Below are 18,525 nucleotides of genomic sequence, written 5' to 3'. Positions count from 1 at the left end.
AATGACACAGATCATAAATAGAAAAGTTTATAAAAATACTGTTTACAATTAAATATTATTTATGCTATAGCACTGTTTGTACTATATAATACATTCCAATATATTTTCAGTCAGTTTGGATAGTGGACAAATACGTGTCAGCAAACAGAGGATCCCAAGGTTCTAGAAATAAAAAATATTTTTAAAAGCTTATTGCATTTAAATTTATCAAAATTAGAAGTAATTATGTTACCTTTGGAAGAGTCTGGTTTCTCTTTAACAATCCTATGGTGAGAACATTGCTTTTGCTTAGATTTTATTTCTAACTCAGAGAATCCAAGGTTATCATAATACTAAAAATAAGAACATGCAGCATTAGCAAAAATTTAAATTCCTTATCATTTACGATAATTATATTATAAGTATAATAATATAGATATATTTCATACCTGTATGAACTGTAATTGTAAAACAAGAAACATAGTACAACGATCAAACGTTTGAGCATCTTTGATCTTTGTACTATATTTCTTCTTTTACAATTAACTATGTCCTCTTCCTTATATGGCCTGCAAGATATTACTGCAATATTGTTATTACTTAACAATAAGCGACGGAGATGGTATAATTTCGTAATTGTTTTCGTCGCTCTTGTTCTGTGTGGTACATACAACCTGAATTTCTTACATGGACAAAAAATCTAGTCATTGTGGATTTTTTGTCCATGTAAGAAATTCTGGTTGTGTCAATGTAGATAATTTCTTATGTTTCTTCTCATTTATAGACATTTTGCTTTCTTCAGATTGAACGAATGCGTGCTTCGATTGTTTCAACTTCTCTCCACTATTCAATAATGTGCTTCCGACATTATGTAGTTTGCAGAGTCTCATTTTTTTTGGCAACCTAGACAATGGTGTACATTCGATTTCATCTTGATTATTCAAAATAGTTGAACACTGATTTTCTTCGGTTTCTACAAATGTAGAAGGATCTTCATCAGAACTGTTTGCCAAAATGGTAACATTTTCTCGAAGTAGACTAGACGTATCAATCTCATAAGTGTCATCCAAAATGGAATGGTCAGGTGTAAAACTATTTTTCTTAGACTTATACCTCTTTACAAGTACTGGACTACGTAATAATTTCTCATTTACTATTTGCTTTTGACCAAACTTATCATTGGCTAGAAGTGTTTCACTTAAACCCAATGCGTTGTCCAAATTGTATGTTGCTGAACTCTTGGGTGATATTTGTAATACACTAAAATATTAACAGGAAAAATTATAATATTTATTTTATAAATGTAGAGTATCAAGTAATAAAGGCAAAAACTCACATGTTGCTATTATCACTTTTAGATCCAAACAATGGTAATGGAATTTTTACACCAGCATTTTCACAAAATTTTAGCAATTTAATGTACTTAGTCCATAACTCTGGAAGAATAAGAATAATTTATGATTAAAATGTACTAAAATATATGGCCATAATTTCACTGATAGATTCAATTATGTCTGGATACTGATAGAAATATATTAAACCCATTTAAGAACATTACATAAAATTGCTTATTCAATAGATGTTTACAGCAAGCTTGTGGGCAATAAATGAAACATTGTTTTTCAGATATATTAATGAAACAAAAGACCTTGATTGTACCTCAAAAGAAAATAAGGTCAGGTGTAACTAATGTTTATATGAACTTTTTTGCCTCATTACACTGTGCTAAATTCATCAGAGATCAATTAGACTCACAGGTTTTTATACAGTTTATCCATAAAGTAAAAAAAAAGAGGAACAAAACATAATAGATTGATATCTAATTATCTATAGAAATCGAAATTTATGTACAAATAATCGATACAGAACTTATATCAAAATCACATATTGATGGAGCAAGAACAACAACAACAATTATATATACTTACTTTTATATTGTTCGAGCGCGTTCCCGAGAATCCCGGCAAAATTCTTGGTTGCATTTCGTATGTCTTCGTTCTCTATACAATAGCGAAATTGTAGAACATCTGAGGTAGCCATCGGTAAAGTAGACGAGGTTAGGTATTTGTTTTTTTTTTTTCGAACAACTCGACACCTCGTCTGTATTTTTCACTTTGCATTAATTAATGTGCTGCATATTTTTATTGTGCATACCAGTTATCACACCGAACATAGAAACGAACAAATTCAATAAAGAAAAAGATTTATTATTCATTCCCACAATGTCGTACTCTTGATATCACTTTTCACCGTAGGAAGCACGGTCGCGTTGTCTCCTTTCGAATCATACGATCCGCCATAATAACGTCACAGGATTGTATACGTCTTGCCGGTAGAGAAGCACACGTCCTAACCTCACTTTCACAGTGTACACATTTTCTTGGGAATCCCGTCAATCTGAAACGTTCGTGAAAATTGCATTAATTTTTCTCATTCATGGACATTACCTATTCTTCGAGAAGTTGATAAATAATTTTCTGTTCAAATATCCTTCAAATATGCAGATTTGCTTCTAATTTACGTAATTTTGTAAATACCTAACCAATAAGATCTAACTAATATAATTATATTTCGTTTTCTCGCCTGGAATAATTTGAACAATTTCCTTTACTAAAAACGTTATTCCGATCTGAAAGAATTCTCCTACATTCGTGTACTTTTGTTTCTTTATTATATCTCGATCATGTTATGTACATTACATCCTGTAAATATTTGCATAATAAATAAATGTTAACATCTTATATAAAAAGAAAAAAATGTCTTATGCAATAAATATTCAGAATGCATTCGACCTTTTTGAATTTCTTATGGAGTAGCTCCATTTCTATTTCCATGTCGTCTGATCATGAACTCATTCAGTGTAAGTTTGTCGCATAACATTGAATTTCTATGTGTAACAAATTCATTAAAAGGAACTATATTTAAAAAAAGAAAAAAAAAGAAATAGAGATAAAAATATCTGCATGAACAGATATTTTTGATTAACATTTTTTTAAAAGCACATACATTTTACATGTGCTCTCATGTATGTACATCAATATATGTATATATATATATTTATATATATATTAAATATTTTTTTAATGACAAAAAATAAATCTACGTTTATAAAAACAAGAAAAAGTTGAAACCTTTAAAGCTCTCTTATCTCGTTTATCGCATGTGTGTGCACTATAAAGAGCGTTATTCATACTATTAAAGATACAATTACTGTATTAAGTAACTGGTCTGATATTAATAATATATCAATTATATACAAGTTATACACCGAATGTGCACTTACAGTTACAAATAGGTAGCAGAGACTATAAACAACTTGGATGCAGTTGTACTTCCTTGCCTAGTTAATTTAAAAAATAGTAATTTAGACCTTTTGCCAGCTTTATACAAAACATTATTTCAAATGCTGTAATGAGTTCATATATGTACAAATTATTATGAGCTGAATGCTGATTGAGAGGAAGTCGAGGGCAGGAAAAGGTTCTGCATCAGGCTGGATGCCGGTTTACCTGGGGGTCGGGTGATAGCAGGGGAAGGATTGTATGTTTCCAAACCATAGCGCGACATAAGCGCCAATAATGCACTGCGAACACCAGCTGTAGCCAACTGTGACCACCTTCCAGAGCTCATTGCATCGTCACCGGCATAAACTGCATGCGCATCAAAATTTCCTGTTTGGGAAGTATTCGTATCTGAAAAATAATATTTACAATCATGGTACATTATGCATAACAAAGGCGAAATTAACGCTATCAAATTTACCTAAAGATGGTGGATTCAGTACAGGTAGATGAGATTCTAATTGTCCACTTGGCCTTGAGTTTGCTGCAAGCCTTAGTTCAGTATGCAACTCTCCTAATAACTGTACTACTTTAGGGTCACTCTGTGAAAGCATAAATTAAAACAACATTACAGTCAAGGAAGACAAATTTCTCTTTTTCTAAACTAAAACAAACATCATCTTCTATATAATAAAGAAATATAGAAACAAGATAATAAAGTAAAAACTGACAACAATCATTTACCTCATTATCTGATCGAAGCGACATGAGATCGTCAACACGAATTGGTTTTCCCTGATTTAAGGCATTTGTGAGAATACTTAATTTTCGGGCAAGGCTATCTTCGGCGCACAATTCTGTCAAATGAGAGCCTGCGTCTCCCTTGTGTCGTGGTTTAACAGGTGGTGGACTGGCATAATAATATGATGAAGGTGAAACCATAAACGGTCCACTCTGATTAAACAAATTATCTCCCCCATAATGAGATTCCGTACCAAGTCGATTTGGATGGGAATTGTAGCCTGCTTCCATTTTTAAACGTTTGGAAGATCTGAAATCAAGCCAAACAACATTTTACCAATTATTGAAATGAATCTCTGTGAAATTTATTAAATGCAGAACACATTTTATTTATATTGAAATTAGTAATCAATATTATAAACATAATTTTGCCACTGCAAAGGTGATTAATTTTAACAGTTTTATAATGCTACTAATTTATACGATCACTGATTTATAATCTATGTTAAAGTACATATTGCAAAAAAAAAATAACATTAGAATAAAGATAGTCTGAGATCATGCTATTATATTTAGAATTAAAATAATATCAATAATCATATAAGATTTTATAAAATAGTACAATTAACCGAGTATCACATGAATGCAATATGATATGAATGGTGATGAACAAACACCCCAATAACAACACTTATTCGATGATTAACAAAGGCCATGCAAAACGGTAACTTGTCTTGTAAATGTGCATATTCAAAAAGCAAGACTGATAAACCAATATTTTTCATATGGATGTACATGCAATTTAATAGGCACAGCATAACAATTTTTATTTATAATTCGTAATTTTATTTTTCACAATTCATTGTGTATACTTATCATTTAGACCTCAATGAGTAAAACAGTACGACAAAGAATTTCATAAGGAATCAAAAGTATTAAGAGGCTCAACATAACAAGCCTTCAGTTCGATATATTATCAACCCTTCCATACAAAATGGTCAAGCATTTTATTTTTAGTCAAAAAGCCCAAGCAAATGAATTTGTTATATGATACACACAACCAACTCTGATGTGAATTATTAAACTGGATACCCTGGGTATAAACATGTATTAAACATATTTGAAACGTTCATTACCTATTGTATATTGTTATAAGTGCTATAAAATTAGCCCTCTATCATTCAGCCACAATAACATTATTTCCTGAAACATAATGTTTTTCTCATTAGATATCTTTCCAATTTGTATTCACTTATAATTACTTTTATCTTGTTTTTGCTGCGTCATGTTATTTTCTTCAAATTCCACAATAAAATTTACAAATGTTTTTATATTTAGCATTGTTTGTAACCAATTATATACTGCATAATATTTACACATTACTTATAAACAGTGTAATTGATATACATAAATAAAGAAAATGTTTATGTATTTTTACACAATGTTAATATATTTTTTTAAACATGTAGAAAAGAATAAAGATTTATAAGATTCAGGTCTACTAAAAATTTATACAATTTTATAAAAAAGTTTTTAATAATAGTATTTACAATTATTATTCTGCCAGAAAGTCCCACTTTTCCAATAAAAATTATAACAATATTAATACTTACTATCATATTTATTTCTGTACCAGACATTTTAAATAAGCTTTTTTCTATTCATTTGAAAATCAATGTTATAATTTGCTTATACATAGGGAATTTTCATTTGGAAATAAGTTAAAAGCAGAATTCATTTAAAGTCGGTGGTACACGTAACTGCATAAATTTGTTCAATTACGTCCTGCTGTTATCAGGATAATACTGATATAGCGGATTCAATTAAAAAAAGCGCAACGCGCTTCTAGTTATCTTATCTATTTCACAGTTTGTGCAGTAGAGTATTTATTGCAACATCAACTTCTTGTTTATTGTTTGATATAGTCTACAGAGAAATAACATTATACGTATATATTATATTAATCATCAAACTTATTGTGGAATAAGTAGAAAAGTAACATATAGTTGACAGTAATTTTGGAAGAAGGCACATCGTGCATTGGTACTTTAATTAATTCCCCAAGGTCCCAGTGTTCATAGTCAGATATGATTCTCCGAAATTATTAAAGATACTTAATTTGTAAATTATAAAGTGTAGATACATTGGCAGGGGCTAAACAAATTAAACGATAAAATATTTTAATAACATTGGAAATTCATTGTCCACAAAAAATGTATCAGGCGGACGCCTCTAGATATTTAAGTAAATATTTTATATTACAGTAAGTCAATATTATTTTACATTGTGATGATAATAATACATTGGTTTTTGTCTAAATTTGACCGGATTTCATTATAAGAATGGCGCCGATATAAAAGTACATGCAAAAAATCATGAAAAATATTAAACAGATATAGAAAAACTGCCATTCGTATATTGAAAACTTATGTTTAAACTATCTACATACAGAAATAACGAACTATAACACAGTTTGCGGAACCAATTAAAAATACACCTATTCTAGAAATGTGTGTATGTTAAATAAATTGAATTTAACGTAAATAAAATGAATTGTCGATGGGAAGATGGCCATGACGTTACTATTTGCGGAACACATTCATATTTTTAGTCTTGGCTTCTCGTATTCCATGTCTTCATATCTCCATCAGCTTCTTCTTTGTGTCCCATTCGACCTATTTACACTCCAAGACTTTAAACATTATACAGGATAATCTATGTATTCACAATGCTTCCTTCATTCATTTTATCCACCATCTCATGCGCTTCAAGAAAGCATTTCAATTTGATATTTCAATACAACCGCTAACATATAATGTTCTAGGAACTCCGACCTCTCTTCATTCTCAATCGAACAACTCATTGCCTTCTCTTCTCTCTTTGTAAATTATTTGTCATTTAAAGATGAATATATTTTTAATATATGTACATCCGCGTTCAAAAGTCACCAGACTCCTTGTTGCTTCAAGCAAAAATGAAAACTGCAATAAATATTCAAGTTTCGTGCACCAGTCATATCAAATTGTTCCATTTTCACTTAAAATAATTGATCTAAATAGACATTAAGCACCTTCCAAAATTTTAGAACAATAAATACTTCTAACTACACTTTTATCTAATTCAATTAAAACTGCAAGAAATTGCGATGTAATATTTTTTTTAAATATGTATAGGATCATAGTTTCCAATTTAATGGTTGAGTTACTTTTAAAATTTCTAATAATTGAATCTAATCTCACTTTTCTAAATGAATCACTTTCACAGAGAATCCGATAACTTGTGAACTGGATACTATTCATACAGTTGTGAAGTATCATTAATTATATGCACATACATATAAATTATCGATATTCGTATATAATTGTATATATATGTGTATTCTATTTTTAAATACACAAACATTTTTCACTATATACACACATATATTCATCTATTTACGAAGCGATAAATATGTACATACATATTATTTACGGTCATTGCGTTTGTTCAGGAAAATATCAGACATAAAAAATATGTTATAATTTTTAAGCTCGTATCATCAGTTCCTAAGGCAATCAATTAAATCTGGATCGCAAGGTGCATTTCACATAAATGCCTACACACAATATCCATCCAATCAAACAATATCCGATGTTAATTTCAAAGAGTAGTAATATATAGTGTTGATGGTTAGTATCATATAACTTCTTCGAATCACCAATGTATATGTATGTATATCATTTTCTCGTTTCAATATTCAACCACGTCAAAAAGTAAAGTATTGTATATAACATATGATTGACGTAATAAAACATTTTTCGCTGAAATTTTTTGTGTTTTCTTGTACGCACATATCATTTTTCTTGTGTTTTAAAATATTTTCGTTTATGTATTTAAAATATTCCATTGTTCTGCACTATAGCCATCGTCGTGTTTGAACGACTGCGAATCAAATTAAAATTAACTTAATTTTATTCATTATTGAGAGAGTCACATGCAAACGGACGATGGGAAGTATGATTACTACAACAGTTACGTTTCCATTCTTTTTAAAAAATATTTTCAAAACAACGCACTCCGCTAAGAAAAAAAAAATAAATGCTAAGCACAACTGCAGTACACAGCCATCTACGTGTGTAAGCAATTAGTAATCTGGTCAGTACTGGTTCGCGTCCCAGTTTTGTGCGAATATGTCTCTCTACAGCTACTCACCCCCCGACATCTGATAGATCTTCGATAGCCTTATGGGGACCTCCTTTATTTGGAAGAGGTAGCAGAGGTATCTTTCCCGCAGAGCTCTCTTGTTGTTCTCGCAATTGGCGTCTTCGTTTTTTGCTCCAAAGTTCATGACAATCTTGCCAAGTAGGAAGTTGCGGTGCCGGCATCCTAATTTGTTATAAGATTAACATAGATTTTATGCATGGACAGAATTATATACATATAGAAATCATGAACAAAATACAGTATTTTGTATCTCATATTGAAATATCCTCTACTGAGGATTATGTAAAGTACAATAATATCTCTATACTTTTATTTATAGCATAGTATTCTCGTTAGAGACATAGTGAAAATCAAAAAGAAAACATACTGCTCGGGTTGAACATTTTTCAGCCATGCGCTTTTAAGTGCGTCAGCAGCCGTTATTCGTTTTTCAGGATCTAATTCTAACATTTTGTCTAATAGATCCAAAGCTGGTGCCGGCATGAACGAGAAATCTTCCCGTAAGCGTCTTCTATGGGACTTTTTTGGCTTGAGTGTGTGCCATAACGGCAATTTTATCACAGAAGGCCAAACGGCGGGAGTCGGTGTACCACAGACTCTGGAAATCATCTCCAACTGCATCATTTCTACGTTTGCCTAATAAAGAAGAGCATAATATTAATTTCAAACGTAATAATGACTCTATGATATCTATTTAATACTGAACTTTCGTACCTGAAATAGCGGCTTTTTAGAAAATAATTCTCCTAAAATACAACCGCAACTCCAAACGTCTATCGCAGGACCGTAACGTTCTTCGCCTAACAATAATTCAGGAGGTCTATACCACAAAGTAATTACTTTATTTGTGTAGGGTCGTTGCCTGTCTTCGGCATTGTAAAGTCTTGCAAGTCCGAAATCTGCCAACTTCACTTCTCCTCTACAAAATTTGCATGATAAGTCGTAAAACAATTGGAGCCATGCTATATCTTGCGTCCATTATATAAAATACGTACTTATTGTTCATCAATATGTTTGAACACTTTATGTCTCTATGTAAAAAGTTTTTACTGTGGCAGTAATTTAAACCGTCTAACAATTGTTTCATTATGCTCGCGTTGTTCATTTCATTGAAGTCCACCATTCCGGATTCTAGGAGACCCATCAAGTCGTGATCCATGTATTCGAACACGAGGTAAAACGATCCTTTATCCTATAAAAGCAATAGATGTATTGTATTCAATAATTATGTGGATATCAGACAAGTTCAAGGGTTAATGATATACCTTTCTGAAGTCTAAGGCATCCTGTTTGTCCGTTACTATTTCTCTCAAGTTAACGATATTTTTATGATTCAGCTGCCGCAGAATTTTTATTTCGCGCACCGCCGTGATCGGGAACCCTTCCTTCTCGTTTTCCAAGCGAACTTTCTTTAGTGCAACTAGCACGCTAGCTCGTTTGTCTTGAGCCTTGTATACCTGACCGTAGGTACCCTCTCCAATCTGTGCTATAACTTCAAACACGTCAACGCAGCGTTCACCCCAGTCTTTGCCACCGGAAGCCGACATAGGTGTATGGCAATTCCTTGAGCTTCTACGTTTCAAGATTTTTGGTCTTTTTAGCTTGGGTTTTGGAGGAACACGTTCAACCTTTGTGCGTGGTGGTGTTGCATTCGGATCATCTTCTCCACTCAAGTCTTCAGACCCAGGAACTACTGCAAATAATCCGTACAAGTTATTCTCATTATATAATGATTACGCTGTCCTAAGCAAAAAGAAATACATTAATATACCTGGAGGCATAGGTAAGTCTTTGATACTCTTCTTCTGTGGTGGTTTCGGAGCGGATGCAGGAAACTTCATTTGTGCCTTGCTAGGTGGACTCGGTGACCTACTCGGCGGCGAGTCTATACTCTCCAAATCATTCTGATTAATTCCAGGCGGTAACGGTAACCGTGACAAACTTTTTGTCTTGAATGCCACGATAGGGGGTTTAGGGGGGTCTACAGATTTAAGAGGAACCAAGTTATTGGGAGGATTAAATTTTGACATGGCCGTATTAGGCGCCGGTACAGGAATCGGTATCGGCGGAGGCGGAACGGACAAGTTTGGTAGAACAGGTACTGGTACGGGGATAGGCACTGACATAGACGGTTGCGGTATACAGGACGCGTTCGCAAGCTCAGACTGTGGTAACGGGGGCGCTTGTACAGTGATAACAGTCGAAAAATTCGGGCTACTTGTAACGGTCACTGGACAATTATTAGACGCAGCGGTTGTAGGTGAAGTATATACAACAGTTGGAGGTTGATTACCTCCGGGCATTAAATTCGACGTATTGACAGATTGTGACATGGGCAATGGAGGCGTCTTTCCCGCTATTCCACTATCGTCAGACACCGGAACTGGAATATCCACAACGTCAACAGATTTCATACTCTCGCTCGTCCCCTTTGTTTGGTCTTTATGATTTACATATTTATCTTTGTTGTCAGTGGAAGGTTTGTTCTCGGAGGACGTGTTGCTGCCGTCTTTGTCGTCAGTGCCTTCTATGATTTGAACCTCGTCTTGGTTTACAGCTTTCTCTTTAGCCGCCTGTAGTTTCTTATACGCTAATTCACGCATGTTTCTATCCTTCACCAGCTCAGCGAACAAACTGGTCTCGCTGATCTTTGCTTGTACTCTGAGATTTCTTGCAGTGATGCTCGATGGACTTCTTGGCCTGGGTCTATGGGGCGAAGGAGAAGGTATTCTCGAAGGACGAGGACTCTTTGACTTGTGCTTCCTTACAGACTTGTGAGACTTGCTAGGAGAACGAGATTTCTTCGGTGTTCGACTTCGTCGGCGTGAACGCGACCTCGATCGTGATTGGATCTTTCGCCATCTTCCAGGACTTCGGGACCGCGAACGGGAAAGAGGTAAATGCAATCTGCAAGAGTAATTCATGGTAATTATGAAACAAAGACAAGAAATTGCAGTTAGCTGAAGCATCCAGTGTATATTATGTACCTGCTTCCAGTAGGACTTCTGGTTGATCTTGATTTTCTTTTATCCCTCCTGTCTTTTTCATGATGTCTGTGTCGTCGATCAGTCTCGTCCCGTCGTCTACGTTTACTTGACGGTGGTGAACTAACTGGATCTCCTCTACGTCTATGACCAACAGGACTTGGACTGAATTCTCGCCTCCTCGAAGGACTAGGACTGTGCCTTAATCTATGTACCATGGGGCTGGGACTAAAATCTCTTCTTCTCGCTGGGCTATGGTCTCTTCGTCTCGATGGCGGGCTTGGACTATGAGGTCTCCTACGACTCGAGCTGATCGTTGGCCCCGGACTAATGCTGTTTCGTCGAGTATGGATACTAGGACTATGTTTCTGTCTTTCTGGTGTGTGTTTTATCGCAGATAAATTTGCTTTGTTATTTTCTGGCGTTGCTGTTCTCGGCGGCAACAAAGGGGTGTGTGGAGATTCGGTTGGTCTTGGGGGAAGGGGTGGAGGTGTTACATTACGGGGTTGTCTGGGCAATACAAGTTCAACGTCGCTGAACTCTCTTAACTCTTGAGGCGTCGCAGGTGAAATTGGCGAAGTACTATCCTTCAGTGGTAAAGGAGGCGACTCTGACCAATTTCCAACTGGTTTCTCGCGTTCCGGACTTATTATGATTTCGTCCGGTATGCGATGTGGACTCAAGCTATGAGAATGCCTTTTAGACTTTCGTTTCTTCTTCTTGCCAGAACTGGATGAAGGACTAAGGCTTCTTTTCTTTTTCTTCTCCCGTTTATGTTTCTTTTCTTTTCTTCTTGCATAGCGCCTGGACTCCTCTTCGTATTCAGGCGTTGCACCGTGCATTGCTGAAGGCTGTTGTTCATTAGGCGAATAATGTCTGCCAGTATGCCTATGTTGCACTGGTGGAGACGGTGAAAGACTAATAGGCGATGCCCCAAGAGCTCGCACTGGACTTCCGCCATAATAACGCCTCTGTAAAACTGTTTCAGGTACTTCTCCATCCGTGTAGCTATTACCTCTACTATCCTCTGACTGAATTTCCCCTGCTTCCGGTTCAGACAAGTCTTCACTACTCACATCCGAGTATTCAACTAAAGGCTTAACTATGGAAGAGGCTACAGTCGGTACATTCTCTATGGACTTATCTCTAGACCTCTTCTTCTTTTTTTTTCCAGAGCCCTTGTTTTTTCCATGTCGTCTGTGTTTCTTGTCAGAACCTTCAAAGTTATGTCGGTTTATATCACTGCCTGTACTGTCTCTTCTGCGTGATCGAAATCTTCCATTACGTTCTGCTCGTTCAATATCACGACTGCCAGGCATGTCACCTACTGAAATATATAAATATATATACGTGAATATATAAATATTTAGGTATATAAAAATAATAAACATTACGTTTTCTTACATGTGTTTTTATTAACACATGTATTTATTGCCATAAGAACAATATTTTCAAAGAAAATAAACATAATCACTTTACATTACTTACATAAATGACACAAAAAGGTTTGCAAACAATGAAATCACATTTCATCAAATATCCACACACAATCAGTAGGTATGATATGCAATCAACCTTAACTTTTTTAATATTTGAAGTATCATTAATATTATATTTATACTTGACACACTTCTCAGAATTAAACATTAAGCGGTAGAAAAAAGTTTTATGTACAATAATTATTTCTGTTCTCTTCCAATACTTTAATACTGATCGTCATGGATATAACACACGCACATAACAGTCACACATGAAAAGAAGACACACGAACACGCACATGTATAGTTTAGTCGACGTAACAATACTTTCGAAAACACGGATACGTCCAAAGAAACTTGGAAAAAACGTAGAAACACAGTGAATCGAGATATTTTCAAAATATACCCAAGAGGATTCATTCAACGTGAATGTATGACTCGACGATCGAAGAAACATTTAGCTGAAAAGGCTTTTTCGGTCGACCTAGCATAGCCGCCATTATTAACGTCTAGGTGGCAAGGGAGTTGCCCAGATTTTACAATAGAAAGTTTAGCCTTTCCCGAAGGATTTGTACGTCGACGATTAACGTTAGTACTCACGTGCAATGTAAGACTTGCGATATCACGCTGAATGTTGGGTTCCTTTGCATCGGGCTGGGTCCAACGTAGCGATGAGTGTAATGGTTACGTTCGTTGCTTCGTATACAGTCTCAACACATATTACGTTACATAGATCGTAACAATTCAATGTTCAGGCAATCATATTTTTATAATTTTACTAGCCGATGCATCATATATCATGAGTTTTCTTTGGATTGTATTTGGCTTTCTCATAAAGGTAGCTCAGTAAGTAGAAGCCATTAACCATTAGCACGTCATTATTGTCTGACGTAACAAGCGCCAAGTGCTGCGCTCTTTCGGACTCACCAGAAAGAAACCGAAATTGTGAATGATCTTGAGTCTTATTTTACTCAACACAATTGGTCAAACGAAAATAACACTTTAATATCTATAAATGCGTTTGTAATTAAACGTTTATAAATAGATGCAATGGATATTGTGAACATTGTACTTAAACGACGTATTTAAAACACGTACCTAAAACATTGTAGGAAAATATGTTTGAAATTATTATTTTTCACATGCATATTTTGGTGCATTGATTTTTCTATTAATTACAAGGAATAATATTGTTAAGACTTTTATAAACACATTACAATTTATGTAATTTCATTTAGTAGAAATCACGAAACATTTGTACATGGAAACTCTGCCTTATGAACACTTTAAACGTATGTATGCACAGTAATTGGTCGCCCTACGCCTGCACACCTCCAGGCCACAACTCGATCTGTTAACGAAAGTTGTTATAGAAATTTTCTTTGCTCTGATTCGTTGGAAATTTACTGGTGAGACAGTGCTGCCCTTACAGTCAAAGAAGAAGAGAGAAAACAGCGAGTAAGCAAGAAAGCGTGAAATTAGCACGACTTATGCGGAGCAAGTCACACTGACGATTTATATAGCTTGTCTCACTCTACCATGCTACTCTCTTTGCGCATCCATTCGATTGGCGCGCTATCAGAGGCACGCGGCGCGAAATTTGATTCACAAAGAAATCGAAAATTATATGGATTGTCTGAGTCTCATAGCGTGGAGGTTGCTGTAACTGGAGACGCGAAAGAGAGTCAGAACAAAACCAGAATTCGTTATGGCTCCATTTCTTACAACGACAGGTTTCATTCATTTATTAACGCTTTAACAAGTAACTTAGTAATTAACCCTACGTATCTTGTTCTCTTTCTACAGTACTTCCGCGAAGCCGGATGTGCAGTAAAATGGTGGGGATGTGCGAGCCAGCTTAGGGAGCATGAAAAGTGTGCAGGAGTAGGGCGCATTACTGTATCTCCCATGAAATCAAGTAATCTACGAATTCAAGTCGAAACGAGACCTAATTCTTTCATCGGCAATTAATCGAGAGAACAAGAAATAAACCCGACTGTCTCCAGTGCTTTTGTGTTCGTCGATCAAGAAAAGTGAAGCATGGGGGAACGTTATAATATTCACAGTCAATTGGAGCATCTGCAATCGAAATACATTGGTACAGGCCACGCTGACACAACAAAGTTCGAATGGCTTGTGAATCAACACCGCGATTCCTGCAGCTCTTACATGGGACACTATGATTTATTAAATTTCTTTGCTATTGCTGAGAACGAGGCAAAGGCACGAGTTCGATTCAATCTCATGGAAAAGATGTTGCAACCTTGTGGCCCACCCCCGGAAAAGCCAGAAGACTAATTTCACGAAATATTTATTGTAAATTGTGGACGTATTGCAGTGATCAAAAATATTTCACGGTCACTTGTACAAATTGTACGTCCATCTTAAAATAAAACATGTATTTGACTTAACTAAACTTTGGTTTATACAGACTATTATTATTACTGTAGAAATTTATAACCTAAGTGACAACATAACCACGTGTTTGAATTGTGAAATATTTAAACAATTTAAAAGTACGAACGTTTTAAGTTGCTAAGTAGTATATTATTGTGACATTTGAAATACAGACAAAGCATTCGGGACACAGTGAAGTTATAATTTTCGATCAAAATGCCAATTCCATGTTCAAGGAAGTGTGGGAGAGATGCCACTCTCAAAGTAAGTTAATGATGTGTTTCAACTAGAGATATTTCTATAATTAATTTTCAGTTTAAAAAAAGTAATACAATTAATTACAGAGGCCAAAAACTGGACATGCATTATGTAAAGAATGCTTTTTTGAGGCCTTCGAGTCTGAAATTCATCATACAATTACAGTAGGAAAATTATTCAATCCAGGTGAAAAAATTGCTATTGGAGCATCGGGAGGAAAAGATTCAACTGTACTAGCATATGTGTTAAAAACTTTGAACGAGCGATACAATTATGGAATTGACTTGTTTCTTTTGTCTATTGATGAAGGAATTACTGGTATATTATATAGCAACAACATTGGAGTATTGCTTGATTTAACAAACTATTGTGACATAAATCATATTTTTAGGGTATAGAGATGATAGCTTGAAAACAGTCCAACAAAATAAAACTGATTATGGACTGCCATTAAAAATATTATCTTACAAGGAGTTGTACGGGTGGACTATGGACGAAATTGTAGCAGAAGTATGAGCATACATTTTTCTATCAGGATTAAGTGTATTGAACTAATCAAATTATTTTACTGTAGATAGGTAGAAAGAATAATTGTACCTTTTGCGGTGTCTTTCGAAGACAAGCATTAGACAGAGGTGCTGCTCTGTTGGGGGTAGACTGCATTGCAACAGGCCATAATGCAGATGATATAGCAGAAACAGTAATCATGAATATCTTACGCGGAGATGTTGCAAGGCTACAAAGATGCACTTCAGTCATTACTGTACGAGATATTTTAAAAATATTTAGATTTATGCAATTTTTATGTAATAACAATATTATATTCTGCAACACAGGCAGGGGCAGACTGCATAAAACGATGCAAGCCGCTTAAATATGCTTATGAAAAAGAGATTGTAATGTACGCATATTTTAAACGCTTGGTGTACTTTTCAACTGAATGTATATTTGCACCAAATGCGTATAGAGGTCATGCAAGAACATTCGTGAAGGATTTAGAAAAGATTAGACCTTCATCCATATTAGACATAATACATTCTGGTAAATGAATTTGTACTTTTATATTGAAACTATCATCTGTTAGCTAATGTGCGAATTAAATGTATTATGTAATAGGAGAAACATTGTCAGTAAAAGATACTGTGAAAATGCCGGAACGAAGAAGCTGTTCTCGTTGCGGGTATGTTTCGAGTCAAGAAATATGCAAAGCTTGCATCATGTTAGAAGGTTTAAATAGAGGACTACCTAAACTTGGTATTGGAAAAACCAATAAAATCAAGCGTGTAATGGACTCGTTTAACGCAACCGTGAATAGTGCAGAAAACGACATTGAAAAAGAGAAACAAAAAGATTTAGAATTTTGATATTTTTTTATATGTTGTATTCTCGTGTATAATAAATCAAAATATATCATATATTTTTCAATTTTTCCTTTTTAAACTGCTCTTGTAATTAAATAAAGCTATTACACGCGCTAAATTAATTTTAATTAACCATTCTTTACCACTTAAAAACTTGTGAGGTAAACTTTACAAATTTAATTCTTACATTCATATTAAATTATATAGGCAGCAGCTTTTTGTGTGATTGGTGATCTACAGAAAGGACAATTGTTAGTAATATCGTCGGCACAATCCTCACATAGGCAGACGTGTCCACAAGGAAGAACAATAATTTCACGAGGATTTGTGCGGCAAACAATGCACAGCTGATCATCTCTGACATCAGTATCTCTGACTCTTTGCCTCCTTTCTTTTCGGGACGCGGAAAGACTCCGCCTCAACTCTTCTGCCAATCGCTGCTCCGTTCTTTCTTTCCAATAACGTCGAAGTACTATTCCGCCGATCAACAAACCGATTGCACCAAACATCAAACTTAAAAATCTAAAACGGAATATGAAAATGTTATCGCTTACGAATTGATTATGCTACAAGATAGCAGAAGAGGAATAATTCACCTGTATGTTCTCTTTCGATCATCTAACTTTTTAAGTAAAGAAGTAATCGACATACTTGTTAAATAAAATGGCATTCCATTGTTTGGAGATTGCAGTGTAAGTGTATTAGATTTACTCCTTGATAATTCACCTATACCTGTGATCAGTGTACCATCGCGAAGTAGCTCTTCGGTAGACTGCAAACCACGTTGACGTACACCTGCAATTAACAAGTAATTTTAATATTAAGAATTATGCTATAGTATATAGTCAACTATGTATCGTATATTTTTCACCTGTGAAAAAACTCCATAAGTGGTTCGCGAAGGAGGGTACAGTAGGTTCAAAAGTATTTGATACTACATCCAAGTCTAAAATATCTGCGGACAATGGTTCTAATACTTCTACGGACTTGGAACCATGTCGTAAAACAAATGGTACAGTGTTAAATACTTTATGAACAGTGTGCTCTTGGTCTGACCTATAGGTGAAAAAGATAGAATAAATAATTTATAATTGTACGAAAGAAAATTAACATACCAGAAACCAGCAGTGGTTCTAGCCACAACATGCTCTTTAATTTTGAGCTTCTGTACAACGCCAGTTATCTTTTTGTTATTGATACTAGTCAATGGTTTTCCTAAAGGAGTAACAAAGCCCCTGACAGCTATATAGCCTATTTTCTTATCAGGATGGTTGTCAACAAGGTTCTCCAACTGTGAACCGACTTCGTGAAATTCTGCATCCTGCGGAGAAACTGAACGTTTTGAGGTATTTTTAAACATTAACACACATTGCTATATGTTGATATAGCAATATATAATATATAAATTGCTAGAATTTCGTGCAATAGATGCTGTGTCAATCGTCTGACAGGGTTATATATCGAAAGCTATTAAAATAACACAGAATTCCACGAGAAGCAACTACGGTAATGAAAATCTTATTTACCTTAACTGCGAAGATTGCGTTTTTACAATAGAAAAACTGTTTTAAACAGATGCTAAAGATGACACCGTCAATTCCGAGAGCTATTATCTCACCTAAATAGTCCATGATTAGGTTATATTTGGGATAGTTACAATAAAATTATTATATATGATTGATATTTTCACTGATTCGCGAGCACACCGATTGATTCCATTTTTGCTTGTTACTCTGACATCGAAAACACATGATTTTTAAAAAAAAAGTAAAAGAAAAATAAATTTTAAGTGTGACCGGTTGCAAATATTATCAGATCTAACCGTGACCGTTAAGTTGTCAAA

The 18,525-nt window shown here is 34.7% G+C and overlaps 5 protein-coding genes across 8 annotated transcripts; 2 read left to right on the top strand and 3 right to left on the bottom strand.

The window, feature by feature from the left end:
* Positions 1-14: 14 nt before the first annotated feature.
* LOC144474433 (uncharacterized) lies at positions 15-679 on the bottom strand. Its single transcript, XM_078189259.1, has 3 exons — positions 429-679; positions 233-332; positions 15-162 (listed from the first exon to the last, which is right to left on the bottom strand). Exons 1-3 carry the CDS (start codon positions 459-461, stop codon positions 107-109), a joined length of 189 nt encoding a protein of 62 aa, XP_078045385.1. The 5' UTR covers positions 462-679; the 3' UTR covers positions 15-106.
* Positions 680-2,005: 1,326 nt separating this feature from the next.
* Cdk12 (Cyclin-dependent kinase 12) lies at positions 2,006-13,574 on the bottom strand. Of its 4 annotated transcripts, none has more exons than XR_013494746.1 (12): positions 13,267-13,574; positions 11,192-12,515; positions 9,976-11,111; positions 9,470-9,897; positions 9,200-9,396; positions 8,919-9,123; positions 8,572-8,840; positions 8,193-8,366; positions 4,005-4,311; positions 3,742-3,862; positions 2,563-3,671; positions 2,006-2,376 (listed from the first exon to the last, which is right to left on the bottom strand). XR_013494746.1 is itself a non-coding variant. In XM_078189253.1 (12 exons), exons 2-12 carry the CDS (start codon positions 12,505-12,507, stop codon positions 2,372-2,374), a joined length of 4,341 nt encoding a protein of 1,446 aa, XP_078045379.1. In that variant the 5' UTR covers positions 12,508-12,515; positions 13,267-13,573; the 3' UTR covers positions 2,006-2,371. The 4 variants fall into 4 exon arrangements, 1 of the variants encoding a protein (XP_078045379.1); XR_013494747.1 differs by having other exon boundaries at positions 9,470-9,894; XM_078189253.1 differs by having other exon boundaries at positions 3,489-3,671; positions 13,267-13,573.
* A 917-nt stretch (positions 13,575-14,491) lies between these two features.
* On the top strand, positions 14,492-14,967 carry Sf3b5 (splicing factor 3B subunit 5). Its single transcript, XM_078189258.1, has one exon. The coding sequence runs from the start codon at positions 14,707-14,709 to the stop codon at positions 14,962-14,964; it is 258 nt and encodes an 85-aa protein (XP_078045384.1). The 5' UTR covers positions 14,492-14,706; the 3' UTR covers positions 14,965-14,967.
* A 219-nt stretch (positions 14,968-15,186) lies between these two features.
* Positions 15,187-17,367, top strand: Ctu1 (Cytosolic thiouridylase subunit 1). Its single transcript, XM_078189255.1, has 6 exons — positions 15,187-15,327; positions 15,408-15,639; positions 15,713-15,831; positions 15,896-16,084; positions 16,158-16,362; positions 16,438-17,367. Exons 1-6 carry the CDS (start codon positions 15,280-15,282, stop codon positions 16,683-16,685), a joined length of 1,041 nt encoding a protein of 346 aa, XP_078045381.1. The 5' UTR covers positions 15,187-15,279; the 3' UTR covers positions 16,686-17,367.
* Mul1 (mitochondrial E3 ubiquitin protein ligase 1) lies at positions 16,877-18,521 on the bottom strand. Its single transcript, XM_078189256.1, has 5 exons — positions 18,209-18,521; positions 17,798-18,003; positions 17,554-17,738; positions 17,279-17,477; positions 16,877-17,204 (listed from the first exon to the last, which is right to left on the bottom strand). Exons 1-5 carry the CDS (start codon positions 18,311-18,313, stop codon positions 16,877-16,879), a joined length of 1,023 nt encoding a protein of 340 aa, XP_078045382.1. The 5' UTR covers positions 18,314-18,521.
* Positions 18,522-18,525: the final 4 nt, after the last annotated feature.

Source organism: Augochlora pura, chromosome 8 (assembly GCF_028453695.1).
Source record: "Augochlora pura isolate Apur16 chromosome 8, APUR_v2.2.1, whole genome shotgun sequence".
In the NCBI taxonomy this organism is placed as follows: Eukaryota; Metazoa; Arthropoda; class Insecta; order Hymenoptera; family Halictidae; genus Augochlora; species Augochlora pura.
The sequence above is the reverse complement of the archived record's forward strand: the minus strand, read 5'-3'. Positions and strand labels throughout refer to the sequence as shown.

Bases quoted from the DNA above. Each gene is read 5' to 3' on its own strand.
- LOC144474433 (XM_078189259.1), bottom strand. From the start codon at position 461: ATGTTTCTTGTTTTACAATTACAGTTCATACAG. The intron at 333-428 runs GTATGAAATATA...TCTTATTTTTAG, and splicing joins TACAATTACAGTTCATACAG to TATTATGATAACCTTGGATT. The intron at 163-232 runs GTAACATAATTA...TTTTATTTCTAG, and splicing joins GAAACCAGACTCTTCCAAAG to AACCTTGGGATCCTCTGTTT.
- Cdk12 (XM_078189253.1), bottom strand. From the start codon at position 12,507: ATGCCTGGCAGTCGTGATATTGAACGAGCAGAACGTAATGGAAGATTT. The intron at 11,112-11,191 runs GTACATAATATA...TTACTCTTGCAG, and splicing joins AGAAGTCCTACTGGAAGCAG to ATTGCATTTACCTCTTTCCC. The intron at 3,672-3,741 runs GTAAATTTGATA...ATTATTTTTCAG, and splicing joins ACTGAATCCACCATCTTTAG to ATACGAATACTTCCCAAACA.
- Sf3b5 (XM_078189258.1), top strand. From the start codon at position 14,707: ATGGGGGAACGTTATAATATTCACAGTCAATTGGAGCATCTGCAATCG.
- Ctu1 (XM_078189255.1), top strand. From the start codon at position 15,280: ATGCCAATTCCATGTTCAAGGAAGTGTGGGAGAGATGCCACTCTCAAA. The intron at 15,328-15,407 runs GTAAGTTAATGA...AATTAATTACAG, and splicing joins GGAGAGATGCCACTCTCAAA to AGGCCAAAAACTGGACATGC. The intron at 16,363-16,437 runs GTAAATGAATTT...ATTATGTAATAG, and splicing joins ATTAGACATAATACATTCTG to GAGAAACATTGTCAGTAAAA.
- Mul1 (XM_078189256.1), bottom strand. From the start codon at position 18,313: ATGGACTATTTAGGTGAGATAATAGCTCTCGGAATTGACGGTGTCATC. The intron at 17,739-17,797 runs GTATGTTAATTT...TTTCACCTATAG, and splicing joins AGAACCACTGCTGGTTTCTG to GTCAGACCAAGAGCACACTG. The intron at 17,205-17,278 runs GTGAATTATTCC...ATTCCGTTTTAG, and splicing joins GATCGAAAGAGAACATACAG to ATTTTTAAGTTTGATGTTTG.